Raw genomic sequence first — 18,418 nt, forward strand, 5'->3', positions numbered from 1 at the left:
CTGTTAGAATTGGATTTACAGTAGGTAAGCTTCTGATGCAACATTTACTTTGCTGTTGTAGCAAATTATTCATACAAAGCTATTTATGCGTTTTTGAAGTTGTTAGTATTTTTAACTGTTTAAAAAGTGTAAAAAAGATCTGAATATTTAATTCCTTAGTATTTTATTCTACTTTTTACCTTCCAAATTAAACCTTTTTCATGTTGTTCTGTTGTTGTCTCATGATACAGTTTGGTAGTTTCAGAAATAAAGAGTTTGGCTTTTTTTGTCATTATCAAAAGCAAGAACTAGAAACTAAGACTGATGCAATATTGAGCTATGTTGGTAGTTTCTCAGATAAAACACCTCTTATATTAAAACCATGTTATTAAAAAAAAAATCATGCATTGGCAGTATTTTTAGAAATTTATTTCCACGTCCATGAATAAATAATTGCTTCTATATTGTAGGTTGTTACTTACTTGGCTGGTTGTGGCCTGCAGAGTTGTCCAGTATTGCTAGCTAAAGGATATCCAGATATTGGATGGAATCCAATAGAGGGTGAACGTTACCTGTCATTCTTAAGATTTGCAGTTTTTGTTAACAGTAAGTATAATTTCTTGGCATTCTATCAAAAGGATTTCTTAAAATTACTTTTCTATACATAAGAATGTGTTAATGGATGACGAGAGGTTAATGCATACCATTCTCATCACAAAAAACAGGTAATTATTATATGCTGTTTATTAATATATTTTTTTGGAATCTTCAAAATTATAGTTACTTTTTTATTATTCCTTTTGCAACTTTTAATATTGATTTGAGTATCTTATTAAGGTAGCAAATGAAGTTAGGAATTCTACCAATAAGTAAACTGTGGTATAGAGTAATTGTACTCTTTTAGGTCAGACCGTGATATATCTGAAAACTTAACCAGTTTGCTCTGATTTTAGAATTTCCTTGGCCACTAAGCCACTGAGAGAATTAGAGGTTTGTAATTAAGCTATTTTGCATTAAGAAAAGGAAATTTTCCAATAGAGCACTGGCTTACGCAGTTTTCTGATGTATCAGGTTTTAAAGCATCTAGTAAAACACCAGATCTGTGCAAAGTCAGGAGTTGTGTTTGTTCAAGATCATACCTGTGTTTTAAGTGGGGAAAATACAAAACTGAAATGTCTGAAGTGCTTAGCTGCTCCTTCCAAAACCTCTGTCCCAGTTATCTCACCTACTGTTACCTTCCTTTGACTCTGACTTCATAGAATCATAGAATGGCCTGGGTTGAAAAGGACTTTAAAGATCATCTAGTTCCAACCCCCCTGCTCTGGACAAGGTTGCCAACCACTAGAGCAGGCTGCCCAGAGCCACATCCAGCCTGGTCTTGAATGCCTCCAGGGCATTCACACCTCTCTGAGCAACCTGTTCAGTGCCTCACCACCCTCTGAGTTAAAAACTTTCTCCTAATATCTACCTAATACCTACCTAAATCTCCCCTGTATTAGTTTAAAACCATTCCCCCTTGTCCTGTCACTACCAACACATGTAAACCGGCATTCCCCCTCCGGTTTATATGCTCCCTTTGAGTACTGGAAGGCCGCAATGAGGTCTTCCTGAGCCTTCTCTCCTTCAAGCTAAACAAGCCTAGTTCACTCAACCTTCCTGCATAGGAGAGGTGCTCCAGCCCTCTGATCATCTTAGTGGCCCTCCTCTGGACCCGTTCCAAGAGCTCCACATCCTTCTTGTGCTGGGGGCCCCAGGCCTGCACATAGTGTTCCAGGTGGGGTCTCACAAGAGCAGAGTAGAGGAGGACAATCACCTCCCTCTCCCTGCCGGCCACCCCTTTTTTCATGCAACTCAGGACATAGTTGGCTTTCTGGGCTGCAAGCACAGACTGCTGGCTCATGCCCAGCTTCTCATCCGTCAGGACCCCCAGGTCCTTCTCTGCAGGGCTGCTCTCAAGTTCTTCTTCTCCCAGTCTATATAAATACCTGGGATTGCCCCAGCCCAAGTGCAACACCTTGCACTTGGCCTTGTTGAACCTCATCAGGTTTTCATGGGCCCACTTCTCCATCCTGTTCAGGTCCCTCTGGATGGCATCCCTTCTATTGTATCGACTTCACCACTCAGCTTGGTGTCATCTGCAAACTTGCTGAGGGTGTACTCGATTCTGTCATCTATGTTGTTGATAAAGATGTTGAAGAGCACTGGTCCCAAGACTGACCCCTGAGGGACACCACTTGTGACCAGCCTCCACCAAGACATAGAACTGTTGAGTATAACGCTTTGGCTGCGACCAGCCAACTAATTCTTTATGCACCTAACAGTCCGTCCTTCAAATCCATACCCCTCCAATTTAGAGAAGAATGTGGTGAGGGACCGTATCAAAGGCTTTGACTTCCTGATGGCCCTGTTATTCTTTGCTAAATAACACATTTTCTAATCCCATTTTTTTAGTGTGTACTTAAGATGCAAAATTCAGTTCAGTATAAACGTGATACTGAAGTTTATGTACTGGGTTATTATTGTAGCTTTTAAGTAAAATACTGATACTGATGATCTGTGGGATAAAGCTACTGACATCACAAGTTCAGTGACTGAACTCTGTTTCCTTTCCTTTAATGTGTTTTCTTCCTATATGTGCCATTAATCTCATATCATCCCACAGATTAGCTTTATAAGGTGTCCACTGTGAATTTTTTAAATGTTTGCATTCAACCATGAGCTGAGCTTTTTTTTTTTACCCCATTATTATACCCATATTATATCCACATGCCAAATGCTAAACTTTAAGCACTAAAAGCAGTTAGATGAAATATAAAGAGATCATTTATGTGAAAATTTCTTAATGACTTTTATTCAGCAAACATCTGGGTCACAACCTGTGTGCCCTTCCTGAATTTATACAATAGATAACCTACTCTCGTCCCTTTTCAACTATACATTCATTTTTCCCCACAAAGCTGATTTTAATGTGATTTTTGTGTATAGAGAAGATGAAATATTCAATTTCAGGCTTTAAACAACAAGAAGAGTATTTAACCAACATGTAAGTATGCAGTAGAAGGAATCAGGAGATTTACCTCTGATTTAATCTAAAATATGAGTTGTTATTCTTTAGTTATACTGAGAAGATTCAACTCTGAGATGAGTGTTCCACTGATGAAGTACCAAGGCCAGAATGTTGAGCAACATTTTTTGCTTTAGCTGGCCCATTTAAAATCAAATAATTCTTGTCATGTACTAGGTCTGGCTGGAATGGAATTAACTTTCTTCATAGGAGTCCGTAAAGTGCTGAAACACTGTCGATAAACTACAAATGTTCTGGCTATTGCTAAACTGTTTACATAGTGTGATGGCTTTCTCAATTTCTTCCCACTCTGCCCCCTTCCTTGACCCCAGCAAGTACATTCAGGGTGGGCAAGAAGTTGGCAGTGGACACACTGGCAGTGGGACAGCCAGGAGAGCTGACCCAAACCGACCAAAGAGATACTCCATATCATATGACGAGCTCAGCAATAAAAGCTCAGGGAAAGGATTAGGAAGAGGGGGATGTTCATGGTTATTGTGTTTGTCTTCTTATACAACCACTATGTGTTCTGGGGCCCTGCTTTCAATGAACAGACTAAATATTTTATGCTGCACTTCACTACCTATGTGAGTCACAGAGTAGTCAAGGTTGGAAGAGACCTCCAAGATCACCGAGTCCAACCTCTGACCTAACGCTAACAAATCTTCCACTAAACCATACCCCTAAGCTCTACATCTAAACGTCTTTTAAAGACCTCCAGGGATGGTGACTCCACCACTTCCCTGGGCAGCCTATTCCAGTGACTAACAACCCGTTCAGTAAAGAAGTTCTTCCTAATATCCAACCTAAACCTCCCCTGGCGCAACTTTAGCCCATTCCCCCTCGTCCTGTCACCAGGCACGTGGGAGAATAGACCAACCCCCACCTCGCTACAGCCTCCTTTCAGGTACCTGTAGAGTGCAATAAGGTCGCCCCTGAGCCTCCTCTTCTCCAGGCTGAAGAGTCCCAGCTCCCTCAGCCGCTCCTCATAAGACTTGTTCTCCAGACCCTTCACCAGCTTCGCAGCCCTTCTCTGGACTCGATCAAGCACCTCCATGTCCTTCTTGTAGCGAGGGGCCCAAAACTGAACACAGTACTCGAGGTGCGGCCTCACCAGAGCCGAGTACAGAGGGACAATCACTTCCCTGGACCTGCTGGCTGCGCTGTTTCTTATGCTGCTGGCCTTCTTGGCCGCCTGAGCACACTGCTGGCTGATATTCAGCCGACTGTCAACCAATACTCCCAGGTCCTTCTCTGCCAGGCAGCTTTCCACACATCTCCCAGCCTGTAGCTCTGTTTGGGGTTGTTGTGCCCCAGGTGCAGAACCCGGCACTTGGCCTTGTTGAACTTAAGTGGTGAATAAATTAATCTTTTTGCTTTGCTTGCATGCACAGCTTTTGCTTTCTCTGCTAAACTGTTGTTATCTCAACCGATGAGTTTGAGTCAGCTTCCTTCTGTTTTCTCCCTCTCCTGCAGGGGATGGGAGGGAACAAGAGGCTGGGTGGTTGTTGGCTTTATTCAATGTGTGTGGTATCATGAACTTCAGTAAGAAGTACATTTCTCTGTCTGTGTGCTAGGAGTGGTGCTTACAAGATATTTCCTAAAGCCATGAATGAATTTATTCAAAATCTACCTGTCTGTAAAAGGAGTCCATCAAAAACTATGTCTCATCATCATTTGTACAGGTTGCCCAGGAATAGAAAATTGCTGCTTTCAGTGGCATTCTCACTTGTTGGTATTATATGTTTGGGTTACTTTCTAGTCCATTTTGTGCAAAAGAACCTATCACAATATTTTAACTCTAGGAGGAAGCAGTCTTTGGCACAAAAAGCAAATTAACCTTCTGAAGTGAACCTTCTAGACTGAGTGTAGTAAAAGTTTGGCAAGGCATGTCTATCCTGTCACTTTTAAACCTAGATATCTTTTGGTAAAGCACATCTCATGCTGCCAAACTGATAGATTCTTGCTTTCAGAAACAAGATTGAAGATTAATTTTATATTTTGTAAAATTCAGAGGAAATTCAGAGTCTCCTTCTGACTAAAGGATACCTTTCAGAAGAATATATGTATTGTGCTAAGACTTTATTTTGGTCTTCAGGTGAAAGTGTTGAAGAAAATGCAAGTGTTGTTGTCAAGCTACTTATTCGACGGCCAGAGTGCTTTGGACCAGACCTTAGAGGAGAAGGAGGAAATGGTTTGCTGGCAGCTATGCAAGAAGCTATCAGAATCTCAGAGAATCCTTCTCGTGACCTTCCCTCACAAGGATATAAGAGAGAAGGGTAAGTAAATGTGAATGCATGTTTGGAAAATGATGATTTAAAATCTAGTTTAATATCACCAGAAGTATGTAGATAACAGACCCTATTGGGTAAGTCATTATTACAAACCCAGAACATTAGAGATTCACACCCACAAGCAGTTGTGGAATTTGTGAAATATAATAATGTAGAATAAGAGTTACAGAGGAGAAGCAGCCTGAAGGACAAAGCAAATAAGAAGTCTGTTACAGAATGAAGCTAAGATAATGGTAAAGTGAAAGAGGAAGACAGAAGGGTGGTATGAAGTAGTTATTACTGTTCAATTGCTTCCTAACTCTAGAGATAAAAAAAAAATGTAATCTGTAGCTGGAGGAAATGGTTGTATCTGATTTATAGTCTCTGGATCATGGATCTAGCTCCAGAGAGAAGCTATAAACTTGGATTAGCAAAAATACTCACTGGTATTATTGATTATATTTTAGTGATGAGGAGGAGGAAGAGGAGGAGATTGTGCACATGGGCAATGCAATCATGTCATTTTACTCGGCTCTCATAGATTTACTTGGACGCTGTGCACCAGAAATGCATGTAAGTTCATTCTGTCGCTTGCTCAGAAAGTGTGGGAGATTTGTAAACAGAACTGTATGTATCTAACTAAAATATTCTTTATTCAAAGGCTTTCTACTGTCAGGAGGTATGCTTTATTACATTTTTCACTGTATCTATACAGATGTGTTCCCTGCCAATTGTTCATAGAGAATCACTGACTTTTCATTCCTTGTGTTCTGTTATTTATGTAAAATATGGGATTTTTTTATGACTATAGGATTAAAGCAAAAATGAACTACTAGTGGTACACATTTACACTGCTAATAAAATTTCTGAAGCTGGCCCTTTACTGTCCTCCAGAAAGCCATAAAAGTAATTTTCATAACAGTGTGATACAGAACTTAATTCTTGTGTACTGTTGAAATATGGCATTAACACTACATGAATACGTGGAAAAATAAGTGAAATAACTCTTTTGAATGTGTAATGGCTGTAACAGCCACATGTAAAAGTTGGTGTTAAAGTGACTTTTGCTTGTCACTATTTAAAATGCTTTAGTAGCACACATCCAGATGAAAGTGCCATGTTTATGTGTCTCAGTACAACGATAAGCAAGAGCTTTGACTTGTAACCTCCATACTTGAAATTACCAAAGCTATTAGCTTTACTAGGTGTAAAATTGTATCTAGCTGTATATTGCTACTTTAATATTAAGAAAATTACTGGAAGAGGTTTTCAGAGAGACAGAATGTGAATATGTATTTTCTGCTAGAAGTTAAAACAAGCTGGTCACCCCATTATTGTTAATTCCTTTTGTGATTTTTACTGCATAAAAATAATAGGACAATGTGTAGGTACATCTGACAGGTTTGCATCTGTTCATAGTATAAAAAGGCAAGCTGAAAAAATATCACTGAATGTTCTGTAACATGAGTCATTCAGAATTTTTTGCTTTCAGCACTTTGATTGATCCTTGGAAAGCTTAGCCATGTAGCTGTTTGTTTGTTTTATTAGGAATTTATAGCATCAATAAATTATCCATTTATGATATCAAAATTAGGAGCGATGAAAAAGTAGGATAAGCTTAAAATCAGCATTTCTTTATAGTGCTGTGATAGACTGGATTTCTTTTTTTTTTTTTTTCCAGGCAGTACAGTGTTTCCAAAAAAAACATACTAATATCAGTATTTAGATATTTTTTTTCCTTCTGATTTCACTCCGTATTAAGTTTCTTAATTGATGAACTTTTTCTAATAGCTTATTCAAAGTGGAAAAGGTGAAGCTATTCGAATAAGGTCAATCCTCCGATCTCTAGTGCCAACTGAAGATTTGGTTGGGATTATAAGTATACCGCTAAAGCTGTCAACAGTTAACAAAGGTAACTTCAACACTTTTAGCAGATAAGTTCACATTTTATAAAAAGCTGTTAACACATAACTTTCAGGTGTGAAATGTTCTTTAGATTTTAATTAGGTATGGATCAATTAGACCTATTGAAGAGATACTTGGTCCTGTGGAGCAGAGAATGTAAAAATATAAGAAATACCTTACTGGAACACTGCAGTGGCCCATCTGTCCCACTATTTTGTCTTCTGCAGTTGCTATAGAGACACTATCTCTTTATGTATAACACATACACTTGACCTCATTCCCTTTGTACTTTCATCACTCTGAAACTTAAAAATACTACAGAATCAGAGAGTTCAAGATGAAAAGGGGTACTGATCATGTATTCTTGTTTGTTGTGTGACTGTTGATTCTTTCCTAGAAGCGGTCTTATTGTTATCCAGGGTGGATTTATTTCCAAACATAACTTCCAAGATAACCCTACAAACTGTAATTTTATGTAAAGTATAAATGCAACAGAGGAAGAGGTTTTTATGTTATATGATCTTCATCTTCCTGTTAGCTGCTGCATGTTCCACTGGCTATAAGCTACCAATTTATCATTTAGTTCTACTCCAAAGTAATGTTATCCTCCTTCCCCTCCTTCTCTTGTCCTTTCTTTTTCACAAGAATTATCTATTCCCCTTTACAGTCATTCCCTTTTACAGATGGTTTATCAGTTAATGTCTGTTACTGTTGTCTTTGCTTGTATTACATATTCTTTCTAGTCTAGTTTACATGATACAGAAATTAAAATTCTTAACCTTCTGAAACTTCACAGTTACTATGTATTAACATTCACAATAATGTTTCTTTAATTTTACCTTACAAATATTCTCTGTAATAGTAATGAAACAAGTAGAATACTTTATCCAATAATTCTTAAGTTTTCATTTAAGACAGAAAGATTAATCAATTGCAATATGTTTTTTTAATAACTACCTTGAATTCTTTTTCAGCATACAAGAAAACTGAACCAAGAATATGATTTCAAACATTTGATTTTAGTCAATAAATATAATGATAGTGTCTTTCCTTGTCTTCTTGTTTCTTGTTTATTCAGTGATTTTCTATTAAAAGCCATTATATATTTGTATAGATGGCACAGTAAATGAGCCAGACATGTCTGCAAATTTCTGTCCTGATCATAAAGCACCAATGGTACTCTTCTTGGACCGTGTATATGGTATTAAGGACCAAAGCTTCCTCCTTCACCTATTGGAAGTTGGATTTTTACCGGATTTAAGAGCTTCTGCCTCTCTGGATACAGTAAGTATTTTGCTATGCAGATCAGGTGCTGTGGCTGGATTTAATGGCTCAATTAGTGTAATAAATGGAACTTCAAGTTAAAATATCTTTAAAAAATATGCTCACTGTAAACCCAAGCAGTAGTAGTTCAATTATATTTTTGTTCATTTATTGTGTTTAAGTTTTAATTATAAGCATTCAGTACCACTGAAAGCAGTGGTGTACTGTACTTTAAATGCAGGCTTACGTTAATTATGCTATAAGTACATAGGATATTCTGTAATAGGCTTAATGATTACTTTTATTTTATGCGTGCTTTCCAATTGCACTGAAAATTCATGTATGTGTAGGTAGGAGGAAATTGAGTGAGATGAAAAATGCTACCTAATGCTTGGTGATTTTTCATAACCTGTTTAAAGAAATACTCTGCCTGCTTTCTTTTTTGCTTTTATTGGGTTAGAAAGCAGTGGGGAAAGGAATCTGTTTTAATGGGATAAGTGGGATGACTTGATTTTCTCAAGTTAAAAATAAATGGCTTTTGTCCTCATGCATATACTGGGAATACTATATTAGTACCCAGCCACTAAGGGGACCTCAGGAATATGCTTTATTATGTTTTATAATTTCATATTTAGTAACTTTTATTCCATATTATACTAACAATCAATTACTACTTCATACAGGTTTCTCTAAGTACCACAGAGGCAGCTCTCGCACTAAATAGATATATTTGTTCAGCTGTGTTTCCATTACTCAAAAGATGTGCTCCCCTCTTTTCTGGAACAGAGCATCATGCTTCTCTGGTTGACTCCATGCTTCACACAATATATAGGTTATCCAAAGGACGTTCCCTTACAAAAGCACAACGAGACACTATTGAAGAATGCCTGCTTGCTATTTGCCAGTATGTATGATACATACGTTCAAATTGATTTCTTTTGTGTGTGTATGGAAATAAGTATATGTATTTTAATAATTTTCTTCATTGTGTATAATGTAGAATGAAGAGTGTTTTACTCTTGCATGAAATAAATGACCTGACTGTATGACAAGGTTTTTTTTTCCTAAGATAAAATAGTTCTGATTTTTCTGTTACTCATACTGCATTTTACAAGCTGTTGCATTGCTATGAGCTTTGCAGTGATACAGGATGAATTCTGATTATTTGTAAAAACAAAATACCAGTTATTACCAAAAATGTTTAGGCAAGTTTATGTGTTGGGGATTTAAGGCGTTGACATGTTTGTATTTTTTATTGTGGTTTGAAGAACCTTGTTCTTTTTTAAAAATCAGGAAAGAATGAAAATAAAAAGCCAACAAAATAAAAGAAGCCAACAAAGAAACATTAAAAACAAAACATAAACTACCCATCATTCTCCAAATCTGAAAACTGATCCTAAAGCTGAACTGAGCCTCGATATAGTAGAGATGTACAGATTTATTTCTAATAATAGTAATCATAATTTCCAAGTAGTAATCACAAATTTCCAAGATCAGTTTCAGTCAGGAGTATTTTGCTGCTTTGTAGTTTCATATCAAAAACCATTCTTTTAGGGCAATATTCTGTTTATTTTGCTTAGATTGTCTCCTCTGTATATCTAAACCACCCTGAAGAATCCTTAAAATTGAACAAAGAAACAAACAAAACCCAACAGCAACCAGAAACACCCTTTCCTCTGCTGTTATATGGGACAATTATACCTGTTGTCTAATTGCATAAGAGAGTCCAAAAGTTGCTTATCTTTGTGTTATATCATTAGATAGATGACGTAGAGTCAGGTTCCTCAAACTTATTTAGAGAGTCTAGTATTTGTTTTTTAATGATTTTTATACACCTGAGGGTATTAACTATTCATTTTGTTTTTCGTTGTGTGCACACCATATGTTTCTCAAAATAGTTTTAATGAGTCATTTGAATACCGATGTGGAAAATCATTTAAATTTGTATTTCATTTTCACTGGACTGTATGAATTTTTACTAACAAGAACTTCCTTTTTCTTTTTCTTTTCTTTTTTTTAATTACAGCCACTTACGTCCCTCTATGCTACAACAGCTGTTGAGAAGGCTAGTTTTTGATGTACCGCTACTCAATGAGTATTGTAAAATGCCTCTCAAGGTAAATGGTGTATTTTGTGTACATGCATTCAGCATAAAACTCAGTTCACAATAATCTGAGTAGGGTTAGCTGGGGATAACAGAGTCTTTATGCTTTCACGGCACAGCTCTACTGCTCCCCCAAAAAGATAAAGTAGAAAAAATGACTCTCTTTAAGATCTGTTAGAAATAAATAAATAGTATTGGTGGGCATAAGTAATAATAATAATAATAATAAATAATATTTATGTAACTGTTTAAGCAGATGCTACCCAGTGTGTTGTATTATTAAATATCAATGTTTTACACTTTTTTTTTTTTTTTTTTTTTTACGTCTAGCTTCTGACAAATCACTATGAACAATGCTGGAAGTATTATTGTCTACCTTCAGGAATGGGAGGCTATGGAATTGCAGCAGAAGAAGAATTACATTTAACTGAGAAACTTTTCTGGGGAATATTTGATTCCTTGTCTCATAAGGTAATGATCAGAATTCATCTTTCTCTATGGGCTTTCTATAAAAGCATTACAATGATAATCTGCGGCGCCAAGAACAGAAAATGCCTGTCTCAGCAATTCTTTCACATAATACAGGATGTATGACAAAGAATGTTTCCAATGAAGTAACATTCTAATATTAAAAAAAAAAAAAAAAAAGAGAGTCCTGAATCATGAAGGATTTCCTCCAAATTAATGAAATGTGAGGGTTTTTTTTGATACAGCCATATACCTTTCCACTGGTAATGATTGCTTGCTGCACTAACAAGTCAATGTTCTCTACTCAGCTCTATTCTACTTTGCTCTCCTAAACTTTTTATAATGCTTTTTACTGACATATAATAGCATTATTTTTAAGAAATGTATGTATATGCTAATCAAATTATTGGTGTATGCACTGTAAATCTAAATTATATACCATTTTCAAACAGACACTTGTATTTTGTTAGTTTGCTGGTCCTTGCCTCGGTTAAAAACTATGATCCAACCTTCACATAAACAAATATTTTCTTGTAGTACTCTTCCCAGGTGTGATCTTAGGATTTTTGCATTTAGTAATGTTTTTTCTAAGTAAGGAAATATTACATTTCTGATATTAGAAATGCCTTTCTGGATAAATACTTTTTGAACTTGTTCTCTTTGAACTTGGCTCAAAAATCAAGTTCTCACTATGAGAATGTAGTAGTATTTTTCAGTGCATCCCGCTGAATGTCCATTCCAGTTCTAGTGAACAAATTTAGGTGATCATTTCTCTAGGCATCCTTTTTATAGTATGAAAGTAAACATTGTCTCTTCACTACTCTAGAATGGCTTTTAAGCCTTATTTGTATTTGGTTTTAATGACGTTTTTGTCTTACTGCTGTCACAAATACAGTGTCAGTAGGGCCTGAACCATATTTAATTTGTCTTAGTATTTTACAAAGAAATGAAGACGATGTATTTCTGTCAGTATTGGTGGCCCTCTGTAATAGGATTTGTATCATTTTGTAAATGATTATTAGTCCAATGAGAGCATTGTGTAAAGCTGCTAAGTTACAGTGTTCTCCATTGTTCTGTTTTGTACTGAGATATTTACAGGTTTGGTAATTTCATGGCTTCCAGCTGTGTCCGTGGAAGTAATTCATTCTGTGATCTCACTTCTTTTGCTTGTGCCTTAAGCACTAAAGAACATTGTAACAAAACTAAAGGAAGTTAAAGGTTCAAAGTTTTAGGCATTCTTCTTGCTGTAATGTATAATTTTATCAGCAAGAATCCTCAATGGACCTTAATATTACTCTTCAGCATTCTTTAGCACAAAAATAATAAACAATTTTCTCATTTAAATTTAGAAAATCATGTAGCTTTTCTGTGTCTTTCAGTGAAGCAAGAGAAATCTTTCTTCAATTTATTAAATAATTATAATAGCATGCAACTCCTGCACAACAGTGTTCAACAGTAAATCTGTTGAACAAAAAGTCTTTTAAAAGTACATCATTATACATGTTATATGTATAATATAATATAATATATAATATATAATATAATATAATAATATAATCTTTGCATGCTCCTACATGTATTGTATATGCTTAAGCAAGTGTCGGCATACTCTTACAGTAAATGGAACAGTCTTAAAAATGTGTCGGGTTGATAGCAAGAAAAATACAGGTCATACAGCAATAATTTTGCTCTGTGCTTAGTTTTTAAATGTGCTTTACTGTCTCTTTGCATCTTCTAATACTTGTACATACGGCTGCTTGGTTTTCACTAACATTTTGCATGTTTTTTGTTGGATTTTCCAACCAGTTCCTATCTCTCCTGCAGAAGTATGATCCAGAGCTCTTTCGAATGGCATTGCCTTGTCTAAGTGCTATAGCTGGTGCCTTGCCTCCTGATTATTTAGATACACGAATTAGATCAACTTTGGAAAAGCAGACTTCAGTGGATCCAGAAGGAAATTTTGATCCCAAACCTGTCAGTACAGCAAAGTAAGTAATGTATTTCATAACAATTTCCTTTCCTTTCCAGCCGGTACTGACTTTTTAATGATATTAAACCTTCCAGAAATAATGCAGGCATTTTTGCTTCTTGCTGCCAAATGCTTTGCTAGAACATATCCTGTTTAGCAGATACAAAACACACTGGTCTTAGCCCTGTAGAGATGTTCAATATTCTGCAGAGTATGTAGTAAATTAGTACTTCCTATGTACCCCATTAGAAATATTTGGGATATTTACATACTTAAATCAGTTGATGCTGTCATTATTTAGAGTGTGGTACAGTGATGGCAAATGGTACAAGATGATCAAAATGTAGTAAGTGATTCAATTAGCCTATTACCAAGTTTTTTAAAATTTCATTTAGTTTTGAAACTTAATCTTAGCAACCTGGTAGAACAAAACAAGCAAATCATGTGTGATGGTTTAGTAGAGACATGAGTTTTTAAATAACTCTAAAATATAGAGTTCTAAAATTTCTATATTCAAGAAATGACTACTGCTGATTGGTGATTGCTGTTAAAATCAAGACAGCAATTCATAATTATTTATGAATGAGACACCATTCATAATTATTTAATGTGAAACGACCATACTAATACTGTCTTGCATTAAGAACTACCAAGAATTATGTATTCTAGCTGCTTGGGTTTGTGTTATTTATTCTAAAGAAAAAATATTTACCAGGCAAAATGTCTTGCCTTCATTTGCAGATGAAGCTTTTTTTTTCTTTTTCATAGATCAGAGTGCAGTAACTTACCATTGAATGACCAAACAAACAAACTTACAATTGAATGACCAAACTTAACAATTGAATGACCAAATTCTTCTTTGTTTACAGCCTTGTACTTCCTGAAAAGTTGGAGTATATTGTCAGCAAGTATGCTGAACATTCCCATGATAAGTGGGCCTTTGATAAGGTAGGAATTGTTTTAAGACTGGCAACTGTCTTTCCCCAGTAATACCTAGGGTGATTGTTGAAAACAAATGTGAGTTGTTGAAATGGTAGGCACTTGTTCAGTGTGTGCATTAATTTCTATATATTTCTTCAGGGATATGTGGAAGAAAGATTTTGCTCAAGCAAGTGGATTGATACTTGTCACTTTTTGAAAGTGACCAGAATTTGTTGGGACAAATATTTGGTAGGGAGGGGTGCTTAATTTGTTTTGCTTCTGTTTTTTAAAGTAAGAATACATATTTCTTAGCATCATATTGCCTTGGTAATGATGTTCTTTTAAAGGAAGTCAGAAACTCAATTTTACTGCAGCAGCTCTGTGATCTGAGAGTACCTGGGAAGTCTAATATCCTTTATTATTTCATAAAATGTTGTTAGCGTTTTTCTTTATTCTTAGCTTTGAGAAGGCTGTCACACATTGATTTGCCTTATGGTTTTCCAAGTGAGAGGTTAGATAACAATTCAGTATGACACACAAAACTTGCTGGTTTTCACTCATCTGTGTTGCTCTCATCTTATTTCAGTATATATATATATTTTTCAGACGAATAATGGATGGAAATACGGTGTTTCACTGGATGAAAATACGAAGACTCACCCATTAATAAGACCTTTCAAAACTTTAACTGAAAAGGTAATAGAGAATACTTAAGCTGTATTAATGGAAAGTAGCTTGATTTTGTATACTTTTTCTAATCCAGTTCAAATTTATTATACAAATGGAGGAGAGGCAAACTATAATTCTTACAGATAAGAACATCAATCTCCATATGCTACAGTGATTGTTTAGTTAATAGAGACCTGCATAAATGATATGCTTCCGCTAGGCAGCCTTCGTAGGCCTGAGCCAATTGGTATTAAAGGCATCAATAGCACAGGGTTTTCAGGTCTCTGTGGATGAGGAAGTGACTGGCAACTACTCCTGTGTTTTAGATAAAAGTAGTCTAACATATCTATTTGAAGGTAATTCTGTCTTCAAGAAAGAAAAGAAAATTTTAATGAAATTGGAGAATGTGCTTCAGTTAAAATTGGAGGGAAAAAAAAAATATATTTTAAATACACTTTATATTTGAATTTCTTGACTAGGCATTAATTTTTTTTAGTTGTCACAACACTGAACCAAACTGGAATTCTGTGGCATATTTTTGCAGTGATTCACTGGGTGACCTAGTTAAGTCAATTACATTTGTCCCTCTTTACCATACTTTTCCCATTCAGAAAATGGAGATGACAAAATCAAGAGTTTTCATTTCCCAAGATTTGTAAATTGCCTTGAAATCTTCAGAGAGGACCTGAAGTATTGTTAACACTGTTGTTAACATTGTTAACACTGTTTAAAAGGATTCTTCAAAATGGTCTCAGATTTGAAGTTCTGAACTATTTCTAAAATCAGGTCTTTCCATAAAAACTGTTAAGTATCATAAAAAATCTTATTTATGGTTAAGAGTTGAAATGGTTTTATTATGTTGATTTGAGAAGTCTTAATATGATGCACTCAGAATTTTCTTTCCTACAACTTTTCAGATTTTGTATAACACCTTTACATTTCAAAGGACTGAAAGCTCTCCCCTAATTTGCTGTTGATGGCTGTACTTACATGAAGAGGTTTATAGATCAGTGATGTTCTGTATCTGTAAATAGATATAAATATAGGAACACTAAAAAAAAAACAAACAACCTTAGTGTTCAAATGTACATACTTAACTAATTTCTTGTAAATTAAATTTCTAAGTTTAATGACATCAGTTTTAGATTATTTTGGGCTGGAGTAACTAATTAGTAGGTTTCCAGATACAAACTACATTACTGCTTCAGAGCTCAATTGAGTTCTCTTAGTTTTTAATAGACATACTTACAGTCAGTAAAACTAAAAGCAAAAAGGTGCGTAACTACTTTAAAGCTTGTTTCTCATGCAAAAAATACTATATCATGTCTACAGGATTTCTTTAACTTTTGTGGTATGTGACAATTTATGATGAAGGACAGAATATTTTTACTAAGTTTTTGCTACTTGCTAAATACAGAAAATTATTTGCTTCAAAGGAAAAAGAAATTTATCGTTGGCCTGCTAGAGAATCACTGAAAACCATGTTGGCCATGGGATGGAGCCTAGAAAGGACCAAAGAAGGAGGAGAAGCAATATTACATCAGCGTGAAAATGAAAAGCTCCGCAGCATATCTCAGTCTAGCCAGGTGAGATGGAATTGGTTAAATCTGGGGAAAAAAAAAAAAAAAAAAAAAAAAAGCCTTTTTGTTTGTTGTTGTTAATTTACTGAGAAATTATATAAAATTATATTTATTTTATATTATTTTCAACGAAAAGAAGCTTCTAAAGTTAGAGTTCTGTGATAGGAAGTCTTGTCACTATAATAAAAAAAAGTACTGTAACATTAAAGAGGGGACTGCAAAAAAGTGCAATTTTTACGAAGACAAGGTGGTCAGAGACCATCTCTTAATTTTCTAATGGAGAGGGATTTTGTGTAGTCATTTAAAGAATACATGGCAGAGTATTTAAAGCTTTTTGTTTTATAATAGTTAAATCTAGAAATTTTCTCTCTTGGTTAAACAGAAGAACCTGAAATTGGCTTCTGTCAAGATTATGACAGACAAATAAGATTGTTCATTTAATACTTTTTGTTAAATCTTACAGGCAAGTGTTGCAGATAATTATATAGTACGTAGCATTTTGATGTGATACAGACTATTTCTTTCATTTGTAGTTGTTTTTTTGTTGTAGTTACTAACATGTTGAGCTATAAAATTTCTACTCAATATATGTGTCTTGGAGGGTGAGGGAAGCTGTTTAAAACTATGACAAGCAAGATTTGGCTAACAGAAAATGTATGTTAATGTTTCATATTAAACCATACCATTAATTCTGGTATGATTTTAGAAATAGAGACTGCCTTGATAGTACCGAAACATATCAATTAAAAAAATAGTTTCAAACAAACAAAATGCATGACATGATTCAGCATGACAGGATTTCAGCACATTTAAGTTCAGTACATTTGAAACCACTGATTTAGGTGTGACTTCACATTTAATCACATGAATAGGTTTGTTACACTGGAGCTTTCACACTTTAAACATTTCAAGATTGCATGATTATTTTACACCTTATTCTTAGTCTGTACATTCTTGTAGGCAATAACCAACTTTAACTTTTCATTATGGTTTCTTATCTTTAATATGTATGGTTCATTCAGGTGGTTATCACACAGTTCTGTCATGTTTTGAAGACACACTGAATGCCTCATGATCGGTCTCCTCACTTAGGCTGAAAAGCATATAAAAGCAGTTTGTCATCTATTACCAACAGAGGCATCTGAATTTTTCTGCATCTTTCTCATTTCCATATCAACAGATGTACTGTTAATCATCCTGTGTGTTGCCAGCACATTACAAGCCAAAGGTGAACACAATTTCTAAGGAAGTTAAAAAAAGTAAATACTGCCACTGATTAGATCAATAAGAGAGGTGTTGTAATTGAATATTGGATTATTTTATCTAAAATATTTGTTATTTGAAAATAATTCTTTTTCTTTCCCCTCAGGGAAATGGATATAGTCCAGCACCACTTGATCTCTCCAATGTGGTGCTTTCTAGGGATCTTCAGGTTTGTATTTGTATTTTGCATACTTTATACTAGAATGTTGTTGTGTAACCCAGAAGGCAGCTGAGCACCATGCAGCTGTTTGCTCACTTCTCCCTGCCCCACAATGGGATGGAAGAGAGAATCAGGAGAGAGAGGAAAAAAAAAAAAAAAAAAAAAAGTGAGTTGAGATAAAGACAATTTAGTAGGAAAGAAAAAGAAGGAAAATATTAATAATAATGATAAAAGAATATACAAAGCAAGTGATGCACTATGCAGTTGCTCAACACCTGCAGACTGATGCCCAGCTCCTCTCTGAGCAGCGCCCCCCACCAGTTTTATTGTTCAGCATGACACTATATGGTATGGAATACCCCGCTGGCCAGTTTGGGTCAGCTGTCCTGGTGCTGTCCCCTCCCAGCTCCTTGTGCACCCCCAGCCTCCTCAGTGGCAGCACGGTATGAGAAGCTGACTTAGTGTCAGCACTGCTCAGCAACAATTAAAACATCATTGTGTATCAGCATTATTCTTTTCCTAAATCCCAAACTCAGCACCATACCAGCTACTAGGAAGAAAATTAATTATGTTCCAGGCAAAACTAGGACATGGAAAGATTTAGTAGACTTTGTTATTAATGATTTGAATTTTAACAGATTTTATGAGTGTACTTCTGTCTTCTCCTTTTATTTTCTACTATTTGCAACTCTTCTCACCCTCCCTCTCAACCATATTTTTCCACGTCTTTTGAAGAGTAAAGAAATCTGTCTTTACCTCAACAATATTTATACCATCTGCCTTGCTTCAAACTTGCATAT

The 18,418-nt window shown here is 35.4% G+C and overlaps 1 protein-coding gene across 11 annotated transcripts in view; it reads left to right on the forward strand.

Moving 5' to 3' along the window:
• The window catches only part of RYR3 (ryanodine receptor 3), a 222,108-nt gene that overhangs the window by 135,495 nt on the left and 68,195 nt on the right, over positions 1-18,418 (forward strand). For 6 of the 11 annotated variants that reach the window (XM_035328751.1, XM_035328755.1, XM_035328752.1 and 3 more), the window contains 13 exons: positions 450-585; positions 5,142-5,322; positions 5,784-5,889; positions 7,108-7,228; positions 8,336-8,505; positions 9,168-9,388; positions 10,511-10,601; positions 10,919-11,059; positions 12,881-13,044; positions 13,895-13,973; positions 14,553-14,642; positions 16,052-16,201; positions 17,565-17,627. In XM_035328751.1, coding sequence (XP_035184642.1) covers positions 450-585; positions 5,142-5,322; positions 5,784-5,889; positions 7,108-7,228; positions 8,336-8,505; positions 9,168-9,388; positions 10,511-10,601; positions 10,919-11,059; positions 12,881-13,044; positions 13,895-13,973; positions 14,553-14,642; positions 16,052-16,201; positions 17,565-17,627 — 1,713 coding nt within the window. Of the gene's footprint in view, positions 1-449; positions 586-5,141; positions 5,323-5,783; positions 5,890-7,107; positions 7,229-8,335; positions 8,506-9,167; positions 9,389-10,510; positions 10,602-10,918; positions 11,060-12,862; positions 13,045-13,894; positions 13,974-14,552; positions 14,643-16,051; positions 16,202-17,564; positions 17,628-18,418 lie in introns of all 11 variants that reach the window. The other 5 variants (XM_035328748.1, XM_035328745.1, XM_035328746.1 and 2 more) reach the window with 1 other exon arrangement.

The sequence above is a fragment of the Oxyura jamaicensis genome, chromosome 5 (assembly GCF_011077185.1).
Source record: "Oxyura jamaicensis isolate SHBP4307 breed ruddy duck chromosome 5, BPBGC_Ojam_1.0, whole genome shotgun sequence".
Classification (NCBI taxonomy): Eukaryota; Metazoa; Chordata; class Aves; order Anseriformes; family Anatidae; genus Oxyura; species Oxyura jamaicensis.